Source organism: Coccinella septempunctata, chromosome 1 (genome assembly GCF_907165205.1).
Source record: "Coccinella septempunctata chromosome 1, icCocSept1.1, whole genome shotgun sequence".
Classification (NCBI taxonomy): domain Eukaryota; kingdom Metazoa; phylum Arthropoda; class Insecta; order Coleoptera; family Coccinellidae; genus Coccinella; species Coccinella septempunctata.
This window is the reverse complement of record NC_058189.1, coordinates 43,777,667-43,794,826: the sequence shown is the minus strand read 5'-3', so window position 1 is coordinate 43,794,826 and position 17,160 is coordinate 43,777,667. Positions and strand designations below refer to the sequence as shown.

At 35.9% G+C, this 17,160-nt stretch overlaps 1 protein-coding gene across 1 annotated transcript; it reads right to left on the bottom strand.

The window, feature by feature from the left end:
• Window positions 1-2,773: 2,773 nt before the first annotated feature.
• LOC123317655 (juvenile hormone epoxide hydrolase 1-like) lies at window positions 2,774-16,443 on the bottom strand. The gene is made up of 5 exons (XM_044904262.1): window positions 16,135-16,443; window positions 14,095-14,470; window positions 5,484-5,849; window positions 3,962-4,196; window positions 2,774-3,509 (listed from the first exon to the last, which is right to left on the bottom strand). Exons 1-5 carry the CDS (start codon window positions 16,321-16,323, stop codon window positions 3,296-3,298), a joined length of 1,380 nt encoding a protein of 459 aa, XP_044760197.1. The 5' UTR covers window positions 16,324-16,443; the 3' UTR covers window positions 2,774-3,295.
• Window positions 16,444-17,160: the final 717 nt, after the last annotated feature.

Here is a 17,160-nt window from a genome sequence, read left to right as displayed (position 1 = left end):
AAAAAGTCATAAATTTTGTTTTTGTTATGTTTAAGCTCAATAAGTTAATATGGTCTATAACAGTTCTCAGCTGAGTATTGGAAACACTCTAATAAGTGATAGATCTGAGATTGCTTCCTTATTCTGTTGTCTTGATATGTTCTACTCCTCACTGCAAATGTATATAATATTGAAGAATACATTAAACCAACTAACTTATCCCGTTTTCAATAAACAATGATAAACATATGTAGGAATCATTTTTTGATCACTGATTTCTTTTGAATTTCATTGAATTCGTCGTTTATTATGAACGAATGAAGATGATTACTTAATACCCTTCATAATGTGAATTGCATGTATTTTATTGCATATAATTCAGAAAAATCATATTTATTGTAGATTTGAAGAAACGTATTTGAAAAATCATCAGAAAAAACTACGATGACAAATAATCTAAAATAAAATGAAGGCTGTTCATTTCAAATTGACGCTTAAATCCCCACCCCTTATAGATCAACCTAACGATCGCAACGACTCCTTTTTTCCCTGTTTTTGGAGACACATTTTTAGTACGGCGACCGTTCTCCTTATCTATACTCTCCATCAAAGATTATAGAGCTAATCTTTGCTCTCCATAGATCTTTCAAACAGGGTTGCATTCGGTCAAAGTAGGAACCCATTTTTCCAATTTTACTCGAAAACGGCGGATTCTAAGAGAAAATATTTATATTTTACAAAAAGTTTAAATATTCATTTGATAGTATCCAATTCAGCTTGAAGAGTTAGGTTCTTTGAATTTTTGGTATTTATATGGTACGTAATAGCATTGAGTATTAAACCCCATTAATACACTGCGCAAAAAAATTGACGCACATTATGGAAATCTCAAATTTATTCTACAACTGAAGGTGTTCTCAATGATAATTATTTTAATCAGAATTATGCATGCATATGTTATCCACTTTCAACGGTTTTCTTCAATACAGATGTTTTTTCCCAGCAGGAATAAAAAAATAAGATATTATCAGATTTTGAATGTATTGGCTCCATTCTAAAATCAGTTGTTCTCGATCAATTCTAGTGATCAATAATTTTTCTTTCGTTTGATTTTCTACACTCGATAGCTATGCAACGCGAAACACGCAATTTGACCCAAGAGGAATGTGCCCAAGCGGTAGTTTTGCGAGAAGATGGGTGGACATACACAATAGTTGCAGAAAGGTTTGGAGTTCCCCATACAAGTGTATCCAGAATGTTGCAGCGATTCAGGGAGACAGGTATGAATGTCCGAAGACCAGGACAGGGTAGACCACGCGGGTAACAACTGCCATTCAAGAACGTTACTTGAGAGTTTCTTCGTTGAGACAACGGTTTGTAACCGCTCGCCTCCTTCAAAATCAGCTTGAGCAAACTCATGAGGTGCAAATTAGCACTCAGACAATAAGAAATCGCCTCAGAGAATATGATTTAAGGCCTCGTGTCGCGGCAAGAGGCCCAGCTCTTACCCCAGCCCATCGAAGGGCGCGTTTGGATTTTGCGAGAGAGCATATCCATTGGGAAGAGGCCGATTGGGAAAGAGTTCTTATCACAGATGAGTGTAGATTCTGCCTCTACCATTGTGATCGACGTTCCCTTGTATACAGACGTCCACATGAAAGATATGCTCAGTGCAATTTCCTGAATACTACTGGTTTCGGGGGAGGATCGATTATGGTATGGGGTGGAATATCTTTGACTGCTCGCACAGACCTAGTGGTCGTTGATAATGGAGCTATGAATCCTGATAAGTATATAAGGAACATTCTTGAAGAGCATGTAGTGCCATTTGCCCCATATATTGGTGAAAATTTCATTTTTATGGACGATAATGCCTGACACCATCGTGCGCGCATCGTTCAGGAGTACCTTGAAGAGGTTGAAGTCTCTCGAATGGAATGGCCAGCAAGAAGTCCAGATCTCAATCCGATTGAGCAGGTTTGGGGCAACCTCAATAGAAGGCTGAGAAGTTCAGAAAATCATCCAGCTACTCTTAATGACTTGGGAATCCAACTCGGAGAAATCTGCGAAGGATTAGATCAGAACATTTTAAGATCACTCATTTTGAGTATGAACCGTCGTTGCCGAGCTGTAATTAACGCAAGGGGTGGAAATACCAAGGATTAAATCACTTATCAGCATTTCAGTATATTGAAAATTGTTCATTTCTCTTCTTTCACATAAGATTCGGTGAAATCCTGAATTTTTCTTCCATTTAATGTGTCTTGTTTCGTTCAAAATCTTCCCGAGAGAACATAAAAAATAAGATATAAAGTCAATGTAGAGTTAACTTTCATTAAAATTGAGATTTTCAGAATGTGCGTTAATTTTTTTGCGCAGTGTAATTTAATTAATACTTAATGGTAATAGTCATAATGAGAAAACTGGAAGAAGTGGGTGATATCTTGTGTTCGAAAAAGATTCATAACACAGATGGCAAACTATATCCCGAAATTCATTTCGTTCGATGAAACCGTTTGTGAGATAGAACTAAAAATAACATTTCCCTATGGTTTTTCAAAAGCCTCTATCTTTTAAACCTAGGTGATTCGGAAGAAATAGTAAGAAAAAAAAGTGTTTCTTTTGATCTCAAGAATCTACTGTTGAAATATTTGTACGAGTCAAAGACTCACCGTATATAGAAAAAACGGTGCAAATAAAGATGTAAATTTCACAAAAAATAATGTTTTTTTTCCAACCTATTATACTCGTATTTGAATCGTTCCATGGATGGTAGGATGGTAATTGAAATACATTTGGAGGAAATTCTTCTTATTGATTTTGTGAAACTATCCCATTGGGACAATATTGTATTCTCATTCCGAGGTAGTGAAGTATGAAATACTGTCCTTTTTCAATGTGAAACACTTAGAATTCGAACTACAATACTATAGCCAATCAATCGAAAAATTAACTTGCACAGAGCTAACCCTCTGTGTCCACCTCCGGAATGATTGTATTGGGATATCCCGTTTTTACTTAGGTATATCCAGTAGTTTCGGAAGGACTTAAACCTAGAAGGCATGATTTTTTTCCGAAAAACTGGTAGCTCTGCAGAGGTACAAGCTCTCACGATACTACCCCTGTGAGAGTTCGATTATTTTGCGGTTCTGTTGAATAATTTAGTTAGGACGATACAATCACTTCGAAGGGGGACGTTATGAATTTAGAAAACTGGTTAGGTGGGTTTAAACAGATATTCGGTTCGAATTCTCCTAAAGTATTCATCGAAATGATCGTACACTATTTCCCATTACATCCAGAGATAAAAACTGCATTATTTTTTCGGCAATGATGCTGTTAGAACTTTCTCAGTGAAATCGTAAATATCCTTGGCTAGTACTTCTGGTACTTCGAAAGCTGCGAAATGCCCTGCGTCGTGATCAGTCACGTGTAATAAATTGGGAAATTTATCCTCCAACAGGGCGGTAGGTGCGAACACTATGTCGTGTGCAAATCTCGAACATCCAGATGGTACAGACACAGGTATTCTGAAATTAAAAAAGAGATACTCAATGGATAAATCTTCATATATTTTCCAAGTGAATAATGTGACCAAAAGCACAATACTGATTTGTTCGAAATAGTGATTGTCACGATTTTTTGAGCGCTTGTTCAAGTTCATAACTAAAGTGGTCACCATCCAGGTACTTGACTCGTACAACGCCGCTTGTCCCCAGAAAAATATCACAACATCTCCAAAAACACAGATTCCATCTGATTAAAAACTGGTATATGACTATAAAATGACATTTCGAAGATTCATGCAGAATTTGAGCTCCATCTGCTGGTTTGTACATGGGGTATGTAATAATTTCTGTTGAAAAATTGTCAACAATTGGTCCCGACCATTCTGTCTTACTTACCTTGAAGTCATATCAGGAACTGCACATCTCCACCTTTAATTATTGAAAATGATACCAAAATGAATGATTGTACTCACTTAGAAAGCTGCAAACTGTAGTGGGCACTATTGAAAGATTCTGAGTATAACCTCATGGATGATGTTATTGTACCAGTTACCCAATATATCATTATATTATCCAGAAGATCCTCCATTTTATATTTTTCAGTCAAACCCCCGTCCTCGCGTTCTTTAAAGCTGGGATTTGTCCAAGTTATAAACTTTTCCAGTATATAAGCAGCCAGCCCTACAGGGGAGTCGTTTAAGGCTGTACCTGAAACAGAAAGGATCATCCAAATTTGTTACAGAATGACTACATATATAAATAAGGTTGAATGAACTCTGTAACAAGGTTATTGTTTTTGAGAAGTGACCAGGATGTATTGATATCTAGTTAGCCTAGACCAGTTCCATGCATAAAAAAATATTGCGTTACCTCAGCAACGAACAATAACTCATTAGAAGTGTCAGTGTGAAGTTTGAAGTCAAAAAAGTAAACCAGAGTTACGCAATAAATTAAAAGAAAGAAGATGTCCACCGAAATTGTGAAAATCGAAAAATTGGAGTATCGAGCCATCATCAAGTACCTGTATTTAAAAGGGTTAAGTGGTAAGTAGATTTACCTTAATCTACTTGGTGATCAATGTTCTTCGTATGCGACCGTGAAAAATTGGACTGCAAGCTTCAAAAGAGGTAAACTTTCTATTGAAGGTGATGGCCACTTTCTGTGTCAGTTCATGACATGATTTTATCAAACCGTCGAATTGGAGTAAAACGGATATCTGAATATTTCATACGAATGGGTTCATCATATCGTTCACGTCAATTTGGAGATGAGAAAAATTGCTGCTAAATGGATCCCCAAATGTTTGAATGTTGACCAAAAGAGTGCAAGGGTAGAAGCATCGCGTTCGATCTGTGCTCGATTTGAAAACGATGTAGATTTCTTAAACCAAATTGTTACTGTGTAACAATTTCTACATTTATACGATCCAGAAACAAAGCAACAATCGATGGAATGGCGACCCTCTGGTTCTCCAAGACCTAAGAAGTTTCGTGTCCAAAAATCTGCTGGAAAAGTTCTTGCTTCAGTTTTTTGGGATTGCCATGGAGTAATCATGATTGATTTTTTGGGTAAGAGAAAAGACGAGGAAAGCTATCCAAAGTTTTTTTGTTTTTGCAGGACAACGCCCCTGCACACAAATCTCATGTTGCCATGAAAAAAATTCTTGATTTAGAGTTGAATTACTAGAACACCCCCCTTATTCACCAGATTTGGCTCCATCTCTTTCCTCAACTGAAAAGGGTCGTAAATTTTCTTCCAACGAGGAGGTAATAAAAGCTGTGGAGGTCTGGTTAGCAGAGCAAGAAGAAACATTTTTTTTTGAGAGATCTAGAGACGTTGCAGGTTCACTGTAATAAATGTATCCAATAAAGAGGAGAATATGTTGAGTAATAAAATATTTTGACATTGAAATTTTGTGTGGTTCAATAGTAGGCTAAGAATTTTGAATTTGAGATACAAAACTTAAAATTAATCTCCTTTTTGATTTCAACTCACCTACAGTATCTGGTTTGGTAGCCTGTAGATGTAAATACCCAGACTCCAAAATCATATTGGCGAGCACGATCGACATCGGATATACAAGGTGTTCATACTTTTTGTCCACGATCAGTGAAGGCTTCAAACCGTAAACGATTTTCTTCAGATTCGTTATGGGCATGTCGCTGAAGCATGAGTTCGAGTGCATTCCGATGACTTGTTGAGGGTATAAAACAGCCATATAGTTCACAATCATCGACCCCCAATCCCCCCCTTGAACGTAGTATTTCTGTATGTTCAGTCTGTTCATCAAGTTCTTGAATATAACGGCCATTTGTGCAGCTCCTAGACCTGGGCGTACTGCTGCCTCGGAAAAACCATAACCTTCGGAAGGGATAAAATGGTTATTAACTGCTTAGAAATTTGGCTTAGCTGGGACCGGGGGGACAGGATGCATTTATTGCATTTAAGAATTAATTCAGATGCATTACTCGCTGATATGATATCAACAAGTAACAGCAACAAGCCAATTTGTCATCAACCGGACCCCTACAGGAAGAACGTTCCATCTCATCTCTCTTCCTTCTTTAGTTGTATACGGGGTGAGTCTTTGATTCGTACAAAAATTTAAACAGTAGATTCTTGAGATCAAAAGAAACACTTTTTTCCTACACCATTTTTTCTGATTCGGCCCTGATAAAAAGATGTAGCCATTTGAAATTTTCATAATGAGCTGGAAAAACAAAATAACCTTCAGAATAACTAGCTAAATCTGTGACACTACACATCTTTGGATCTTTTAAACAGAGTTGTATTCAGCGGAAGTACACAATTTTTAAAATTGATTAAAAATTAAAAAGTTAATTTTTGAATATCAAATTATTCGGAAACGGACGCATTATACGAAAAAATATGAGAAATACTCTTATTTTACAAAACGTCCACGTATACATTAGATAACGTCCAACTTAGTTTCAAGAGTTGGGTTCTTCGAATTTTTGGTATTTTATGGTACGTAATGGTCATAATGAGAAAACTGGAAGACGTGGGTGATATCTTGTACTCGAAAAAGATTCATGAAATAAATGAAAAACCATATTCCGAAAGTCATTTCATCAGATAGAACCGCTTGTGAGATAGAACTAAAAATTTTTTTTTTTTTTTGGTTTTTCAACAGCCTGTATCTTTTAAACCGAGCCGATTCGGAAAAAATGGTAAGGGAAAAAAGTGTTTCTTTTGATCTCAAAAATTGACTGTTTTTACGAGTCAAAGACTATTCTGTATATACACCATACAGGGTTGGGATAAAGAATGGAACCAAGTAAATATCTTTTGAACGAAAAGGACGATTTTTATGAAATTTTGCAGGTTACTACAAAGGCGCAAAATGCATCTGATGAACATTTTTCTGTTGATAATATACCTCCGGTTGAACAGGAAATATCCTCAACTTTTTTAAATATGAAACCTCCTGTATATCTTTGTTGACAGAGCTTGGAATTTCGAATTCATACATAATTGCTTTGGTCCTTTTTCCCTGTCCTTTTCGAGACCTTGCATGGCACACTTGTTCTAAATGACAAACGAAAGAACGAAATCATATTTCAGGTTCATTTTTGAGAATACAGTTCTGTTTTCAATTATTTAGTTATAATCTTCAATGCCACCTGCCGAGATTTTGAATAAAAAAAGCCCTCTTCTCATTTATTTATCATTCTGAATCATCAACACACACCAAGTGTTCAAGTGCGCTGCCTAAAAATTATATTTGAAAAATGTACCTATTATTAAACTATGAATTCTTTCAAAATCATCAAATCTTAGGCAGAATAACGGGCGATATCTTACTTCGAAATCAATTCACATAATTAATATTTAATATACGAAACATCCATATTTTCTGAGCAATACGAACTACTTCATATTGCAGAGCAAAGACACTCATAAAATATACAGGGTGGTCCAGATCGTAACCAAGAAATTTTAACCACGTATTCTACATCAAAAATAAGCCCTGGTTTGTCATATAAACATAGGTCGAGAAATGTTTCCTCTCCGAGATATGGGGTGTTAAAATTATAGAATAGAAAATGTTTTTTATTAATAAGTTTCACACTGCTTGAAATATTTTTATGGAATTTGAGACATAGGTTTTGAGCGTCAAGGAGCACTTTTTGCATAATATCATTTCTTTTCTATTCTACCAGTAGCGTCCGTACTGCAGCAATACTGAATATTTTCAGATAAAAAAATGATACGCCACTGGTTTTTCCGACAATAAAAATTACTATTTGAATCCTTATTTAATTTGGAGCAAATTCGGTCTCTTGACTTTTTGCTGTACGAGGCACAGTTTCCGGTTAAAAAAAATAAAACACATTCTCATGCATAAAGAAATCGCCAAAATTTGTTATAGCAAAAATAGTCTTATTATTTGTTGTTCTTAGGTTATCCAGGGGCGTAGCTACCGCGGTATCAGCGGTATCAGTGATACGGGGCCCCCAGGCTTTAGGGGCCCCCGAATGTCTGTAAGCAAAAAATTCCTAAAAATGTTATCCAATACCTCTTACAGGTTTTACAATAGCTAAGACAACCATTCATTTCAAAATCCCGTTCATTACACCGAATCGATCATTCAGATAGATACGAATACTTAAAATCTGAAATTCAGAAAATTCGTGCCATCGAAGAACTTTTAGAATTAGTCCTGATAAAATTCAATAGCCTTGCATCCAGTTTTCCAGACGATATTACTGCATGCCTTTTATTTTAGACCCTTCCGGTTACAACTGCAATCGGTGAAAGGAGTTTTTCAAAATTAAAACTCATAAAAAATTATCTGAGGACTTCTATGGTACAGGAACGGCTGTCAGACATGTCGTTATTAGAGAGTTGAAGTGCAGCCATGAACGTAAACGTTAACGTTATAATTGACATATACGCATGCTCATTCGTCCGTTTTTAAAGTTAACGTTAGCGTCAGCTTTACGGCCTACGTAAACTAGCGGTCTCCCACGTATACCTTAAACATCGACGTACGTTAACCGAACGTTAAACGAGTAGCACCGATGACTTGCGAATGGCCGAATTTGACTGTTGAATGCAATTCTCAACAACCTCAAACAGTCATTGTTTATATTTCCCATGTATTTTCTAATAATGAATGAAAGTTATAGGAAATCAGCATTGATTTCAAAGTTATCAAAAGGATTTAGTTATGAAACTTCGTTATCAGATCACATTCAGTAAGGAAATGGCTGAAACTCAACTGCGATTCTCTTTTCTCTAACAATTAAACATTTCATTGATAATAAAATACTTTCATGTTGAAAATTCTCTTTATTATGCATATAATCATTAGAACATCAATATTTCAAATATTATTCCAGCTGTCGAGGCTCAATATTAGATATTAGATAAAAGAGCAAAATGAAATCAAAATCCAAATTGATAGGTTATGTTTAACGTCTGACGTTTCATGATGGCAACACTTCAACTCAAATTTCATTACAACACGTCATTGAACTCTATGGGAACTGGAATGGCTTCGTAGGTAGCAAAATTCGTCGAAAATTGTGACCGAGAGAGAGGGAAGAAGTAGAGCAACCTTTCTCTCTCTAGCGTGTTTTTGTTTACACTATTATAACCTAAATTTAAATGTCATTTTCGTAGATAAATTTTAAATCACATTGTTTAATGTCTTTTTGTCAGTATTTTAGTAAAAATCATGGTGAAAAATTGTTTAGAAGCCATATAATTCCGATTTACATTCCTAAGAAACTCGAAAAATGTCTATATATCAAGTCAAGTTAGCTGTTGAACAGAATTTCTTGTGCTTTTTCAAAGCTTAAATATAGTTTTTTGATGAGTGTTTTTTAAGTCTATGTGTTTCCCAGAGTGACAAAAGTGGTTTTTGCAGTAACAAAAAACATTTTGAATAAGAAGAATTTCATAACAACAATGGTCCAGTATTGTGTTTGAAACGGATGCCATAATGCAGGGGACATAAATATAATATAATATTTTTTCTGTGGTATCACATAAACCAATCCATCCTGAACAGTTTTACAGAAGTGAGAATCGACAAAAGGAGAGAAGCATTAAATAATTAGGAATTATGCCTTATGTTTTTCATTTTTTTAGGTTCCCTCTCCGAAAACCTTTTACTTTACAACTTTGGACCAAAGCTACAGGAAGGAAAAATTGGTATCCGTAGAAATACATTTGCAGAAAAAAATTTGCAGTCCCCCACAGGAAACATTTCTTGGCAGTTTGTCAAGGAATTAGAAAAAGTTCAAATGGAGGAAGGTCTAAGGTTGGCTAATTCCCTCTCATCTCAGCATATCATTATCAATTATAAAAATAGAATTATGAATGTCAGATTAGCTACTCAAACAATGAGTAATGGGGTAGCAGATGCTATGGAATTTCTTGATAACAAATGTAAGAACTTACAATTCGAAGATAGTGCCGCTACCGTTGAATTCATTAGAAAAATTGATTTGACATTCTTAATTCTAGAAATCTGTTCCGGAGAGGGTTTAAAGCTCCAATTAGATCTTTTTCCCTGAGGTATGTTGAGGAAATTTTCAGTGAAACTATAGAATATTTAGAATCATTGGAAATTGATGATACCAACATTCTTTTTCACTATTGAAAGACATTCGCTTTAGGATTTATTTCGAACATGAAGAGTGCACTAGGGCTAGTGTAGAATGTTCCATCAATCAAAATTAATGAATGATGAACTTCATGGAGATCCTCTACTATTCGTCAGAAAATGACTAAATTAATTTTATTTAATAATTGTTAAGCAAATGTAACATTTTTGTCCCAATTATGTTAAATAAAAATATTTCAGCAATTTTGTTCTTTACTTTTTGATATGATTCAAATCAAACCTTCAAATATTTTCAGTTCGAATAGTTCATTCTTTCATTCCCGCACATTGAAATGTTTACGTTGCTAATAGCAACGGCGTGCGAGAGAGAAAGGTTGCTCTACATCTTCCCTTTCACTCTTCCTCATTTTGCCTGTATCGCGATGCCATTCCAGTTCCCATAGAGTTCAATGCAACACGTAAACGTTATATTTGACGTTATTTGTCACGTTAACGTTTACGTTCAGGCTAACGTTCTGTGCGCACTTCAACTCTCTATTGTCAATAGAGGGGGAACAACTAAGATGTCTGTTTTTAGACATCTTAGGAACAACTTAAAAAACTGAAATCGTCATCAGCTATGGCTGATTTGATGAATAGATTTGCTGAAATGAATGCTAGAAAAGCGTTTCTTTAATTTTTGGTATTTTTTGTTTATTATTTGTTTGTTTATCATTTTATGTTGTTTGTGTATTATTTGTTTGTATATTATTTCATATTGTTTGTATGTTATTTGTTTGTTTATTATTTCGCTCCCAGCACCAAGTATGAGTTAGAACTTTTAATTATAAGTACAAATAATCATTTCGATACTAATCGAACATTTTTTGCTACCTTTATTTTTACTTCACCCTTCCTTAGGGCCCCTCAACACATTTTGATACAGGGCCCCTCTAAGGCAATCTACGCCACTGAGGTTATCGTCCATTTAGTTAGATGAAATGAAAGAATATTGAAAATTAGTCCAAGAATCCCAATATTCTTTCATTTCATTTAGTCTTATTATTATTATGACCTGATACCTCCAATATTTATCAAGTCCTGTGCCGCCTCACTTGTCCTCCCACTTCATATTATTTTCAATCAATCACTGCGTACTGGTGTTTTCCCCAAAGAGTGGAAACTTGCTAAAATCACCCCGATACACAAAGGCGGAAGGACAAATTTAATTTCAAACTATCGACCTATCTCTGCTCTCAACCACTTCGGAAAACTGTTTGAGTCCATTGTGACGGACTTCCTGTTTTGTTCACTCAAATCGACAATTACAATCAGACAGCATGGTTTCTTCAAAGGCAGATCAGTACTTACTAATATATCGCCATACATTAGTTACATAACCCAAAATATGGATCAAGGTGTCCAGGTAGATGCAGTTTATACAGATTTATCAAAAGCTTTTGACAAAGTTCATCATAGGACACTTTTGCAAATTCTCTCGGATTATGGCGTTGCGTTGGTGCGGATCTGTTGAGGTGGATTCGGTCATATCTTTGTGATAGATTTCAGTTTGTCATCATTAATGATGCCTGTTCATCTGTTTACAGGGTTGAGTCGGGAGTGCCCCAGGGTTCTCATTTGGGACCGCTCCTCTTCATTTTATACATCAATGATGTTTTCAGATGCTTTCTCTACGTAAACTTCGAGCTTTATGCCGACGATATCAAAATGTACCTTGCGCTGAGGAGTTCAGACGATGCCCGGAAGTTTCAGGAAGATCTAGACAGATTTTATGAATTTTGTTCTCTGCACTACTTGTCCTTGAACATTAGCAAGTGCAAACATATAACATTCACCAAAAATCTCAATATTGTGTGCACTTCCCTATTTCTGAATGGTTCGATTGTAGAGAAGGTGAAAGTAGTTAAAGACCTGGGAATATATCTGGATTCGAAATTATCATTTGAACATCACATAGATGATATTGTGTCCAGAAGTTTCAAAATGCTCGGTTTCATTCTGAGAATTTCGAGGGCTTTCAGGAATGTAGAAACTCTGAAAGTATTGTATTTTTCTCTGGTTCGCAGTATAGTCGAATATGCAACCCCAATCTGGAATCCTTATTACTACAAATATATTAGTCGAATTGAAAAAATCCAAAAGAAATTTACTAGAACTCTGTATTATAGATTCGGAAATAGGCAGATTGAGTGTCCATATAGTGCAAGGTTGAGATTGTATGGAATGATAACTCTGGAGCAGAGAAGAGTAATTTTCGATCAAACTTTTTTATACCGGATAATGAATGGCCACTTTGATTTTCCCCTCGTTAATGAAATTCAGATCAGTGCACGTGCTTTTACCGGTCGTCGAAGAGAACTTTTTTATATCCCCAGAGCTCGCACATCATTGTTCTATAACTCCATCTTTTTGAGAACCATGCGGTTTTACAATTGGCGTATTTACTTTATTGATATTTTCAACATCTCACCTGCTTCGTTTAGGAGAAGACTTTATGTTTATCTTTATAGCAATTACTAAATTTATTTTTATTCTGTAATCAATTTGTGTTCATGATCATGTGTGTACATGTTTTTTCTTTCCTTATATCTAAGTGAATCCTTGTAATTGGGTTTTCCTGTTAGGATTCCTGTTTATGGCAAATAAATAAAAATAAATAAATAAATTATGTACCTACCATATCTAATTCTGGCGATTTCTTCATGCATGAGAATGGGTTTAATTTTTAACCGGAAACGTTGCCTCGTACAGCAAAAAGTCAAGAGACCGAATTTGCTCCAAATATTGCGAAAATATTCAGTCTCGCTGCAGTACGGACGCCACTGGTAAAATAAAAATGAAATGATATTATGCAAAAAGTGCTCCTTGACGCTCAAAACCTATGTCTCAAATTTCATAAAAATATTTCAAGCAGTGTGGAAGTTATTAATAAAAAACATTTTTTTTCTATAATTTTAACACCCCGGAGAGGAAACATTTCTCAACATATTTTTATATGACAAACTAGGGCTTATTTGTGATAAAGAATACGTGGTTGAAATTTCTTGGTTACGATCTGGACCACCCATATCTACATTTTCCTAGCTTGTACTAAGCCGTCTTTCTATCTTATTATTTGATAATTTCGAAAGAATTCATAGTTCAATAATATATTTTTCAAATATATTTTTTAGCCAACGTGCTTGAACACATGGTGTATTGATGTCTCAGAATGTAAAATAATTGAAGGAAGGGCTTTTGATATCCCAAATATCAGTTTTTCAACTGATGCAGAAAATATAGATTTTGATATTTGAAAGGTAAATCTCAATTTTCTGTGGACTGTCCTCATTTTCTTGAAATTGCATTTGCCATCTTGAAGGGTTGTTGGAAGTCAACGAGCACACAACGTTTCATTAAAATCGGACCACTCGTTCCCCCGTTATAGATATCGAGAATCCATAAATCACCCTGTATCTCCGAAAAGAATGGTCTAAAGTACAAAAGGAGCAACTTTCCAAAAAGGCCTAGATGATCTGCATTCACCACTAGCCTATGGCCAACCGCTCGTGCAACAATCTGTATATGTACTTGATTGGCATTGAAATATTCTTCAATTTTCGACATTGTTGTTCACTGCATATCCAATTATGAGTATCTTACGTTTCCCCTTCGGCGGAGTTGTGCTTTAGGAGAGGGGGCTAAAATGTGCCCCCCAGGAGGGGTGGTATCTCGATTTTTCGATCATATCTCCTGTAGGACTGAGAATTTCGAAAAACTGGCCGATATGAAAGTTATAAAGCATTGAATTCTGCTCCTAATGAGACCAGATGAGAATATTTTGCACAGTCTGTTCTCGTTATACAGTTCCTCAAAGATTGAAATTTTTCAGAAAAAGAAAAATATTCGTTTTTTTAATATATTCCATATAAAAACATATTAATGATAAAAGTGCTGCATCTGTGGAAGCCTAACGCACTATTGAAGGATCCTATATATATAGCAGTATAAAAACAATGTTTTCATTACCTGGTAATGAAGGAACGATAACTTCATAAACGAATTGACGATCTTTTTGAGGTGTTGTCAGAAGGGGGATGATTTCATAGAATTCCCTGACCGAGCCGGGCCAGCCGTGAATGAGCAATAGCGGAAAAACTCTAAGTCCCTCAATCTTCTTCGGTTTCACGTGCAGGAAATGGATGTCAAGGCCTTGTATCTTGGTCTTGAACTGTGGGTATTGGTTGAGGAATTGCTCCCTCTTCTTCCAATCGTATTTGTTCAGCCAAAAGTCCAGCACTGATTTCGTGACGGTTGATGAAATACCGTAAGTATGTTTAGCACCTTCCAAAGGTGGAATCGGTGTTCTGGTGTTTTTCAGCCTGGTTTTGAGATCTAGAATGACCTGAAAACAGAATATCAAATTTTGTACGAGTACGGTACATCACCACTACTCAAGGAGTTTCAATTCGAAAAAACCTATATCTCCAAAACTACGAGGATGTATTGATATCTACTTAACCTAGACCAGTTCCATGCATAAAAAGAAATTGCGTTACCATAGTAACGAACATTAACTCATTAGAAGTGTCAGTGTGAAGTTTGAGGTCAAAAAAGTAAACCAGAGTTACGCAATAAATTGAAAGAATCGAGACATCATCAAGTACCTGTATTTAAAAGGGTTAAGAGGTAAGCAGATTTACGAAGATATGCTTAATACCCTTGGTGATCATTGTCCTTCGTATGCGACCGTGAAAAATTGGACTGCAAGCTTCGAAAGAGGTAGATTTTCCATTGCAGATGATGACCGATCGGGAAGGCCAGTTTCTGTGTCAGTCCCCGAAAATATCGATGCAGTTCATGACATGATTTTATCAGACCGTCGAATTGAACAAAAACGGATATCTGAAGCACTGAATATTTCATACGAACGCGTTCATCATATAGTCCACGTCAATTTTTCACATGAGAAAAATTGTTGCAAAATGGAGCCCCAAATGTTTGAATGTTGACCAAAAGCGTGCAAGGGTAGAAGCATCGCGTTCGATCTGTGCTCGATTTGAAAACGATGTAGATTTCTTAAACCAAATTATTACTGTGTAATAATTTCTACATTTCTACGATCCAGAAACAAAGCAACACTCGATGGAATGGCGACACTCTGGTTCTCTAAGACTTAAGAAGTTTCGTGTCCAAAAACTGCTGGAAAAGTTCTTGCTTCAGTTTTTTGGGATTGCCATGGAGTAATATGATTGATTTTTTGGATAAGGGTAAAACAATAACTAGATATTACTATTCGATATTTTTTACCACTCCACGGGAAAAAATTAAAGAGAAAAGACGCGGAAAGCTATCCAAAGTTTTATTTTTGCAGGACAACGCCCCTGCACACAAATCTCATGTTGCCGTGCAAAAACTTCGTGATTTAAGGTTCGAATTACTAGAACACCCCCCTTTTTCACCAGATTTGGCTCCTTCCGATCATATCTTTCCTCAACTGAAAAAAGAAGCTCATAAAAGCTGTGGAGGTCTGGTTCACAGAGCAAGAAGAAACATTTTTTTTGAAAGGTCTAGAGAAGTTGCAGGTTCGCTGTAATAAATGTATCCAATTAAGAGGAGAATATGTTGAGTAATAAAATATTTTGACATTGCAATTTTGTTTGGTTCTATAGTAGGCTGAGAATTTTTCAATATATCCTCGTATATGCCGGATTTTGCACATTCCGCAAAAAACTTGAAAATTAGAGGCGTTCTTTTTCCTAGAATAAGAGCGCAAAAAAAACGCTCATACTCTGTTCTGATTACAAATATATCGCTCCAGGAAATTGACGCTCGAAACTACTTAATATTTTTCGTTGATACCGTTGTTACGCCACTGGGTTTAATCCATTAGACAAACCAGACAGTGATCGTGTTTTTGTCTCCTTAAATTACAATTTATCGACAACATGCACTTCAAACTGAAAGATACCTCGAAGGTTATGAAATCCTAACCAAATGAAAGGAAATAAATAAGTGGATTTGACCGGAGAATCAAATTGTGTAAAACTAGAAAAATTTATTTCTCACCTCATCAGGAACGGCGATTTTGAAAGGTCTTATCGTGACATCGTCTACATCTTTGCCTCCTGGGCCCCACCAAGTGTCTTCTAATTTTGGGATAGGAGGAATGTTGAATATACCAGAAATTTTCACCAAACCGAGAAGAACACCCACAGTCAATACTAACAAAGAAATAATTACTGTACCATTACCCATTGCAGATTTTTCGCGTGGTTTTTTTAAGATAAAAATAGTACTTGTTATCGTTGTAAATTACTATTCCGCACTGCTCATGCACGGCCATGGCCCGGCTCAAAAGTGTTTTTTAGCAGCCAGTGGCAGCTTATATACCTCGAGGAATTTACCAGACGAATGCTGCGTCCAATCAAGGTTGAATTGATGAATACGGTCACAGCCTTCTAAAGTCTCTATAGACGGCTCTGAGACTCGATGAGAATATATGCTGAAAGCTACAATACAAATAAGATCAGCTGAGATTTGGAGAAGTGAGATTTAGAGTTGAATTGAACATTCAGAAATTGTCAACTAGCGTGGTGGCGTTTACTCAGGAAAATTAAAAACGATTGACCGTTATCCGCAATTTCAGTCACACAGAAAGAATTAATTACAACATAACAGTAGGCAAATATTATAGAGTTAACTCTATAATCTTTGACAGTAGGAATGCACCAATGTGGCCATAATTAAATTACAAACTGAATTACATGATTTTTACTAGAATGAATTATTTAACGTCTAGCTAGACGTATTTTTCTACTAGCCTGGTTTTTTCTCAGGTGATAACAATCATAATATACAATAAAATGCTGCGGTCAGTCAAGTGGATGTTAGAACATGTGCCTCTGGTGCGCGGTCAAACATGTCGTGATTACCGACATAATAAAATCAATTTCTTAAGGCTGAAATTTTATAAACTTTTGTATTTTGGTATCTAAATCAAAATTATGATAGTCAGTCAACGTCCGATCGGGACACAGCTGGTCAGTCAGCTGCAATGTGCGTAGACTGGACCGGACGTATGACTGGAAAGCA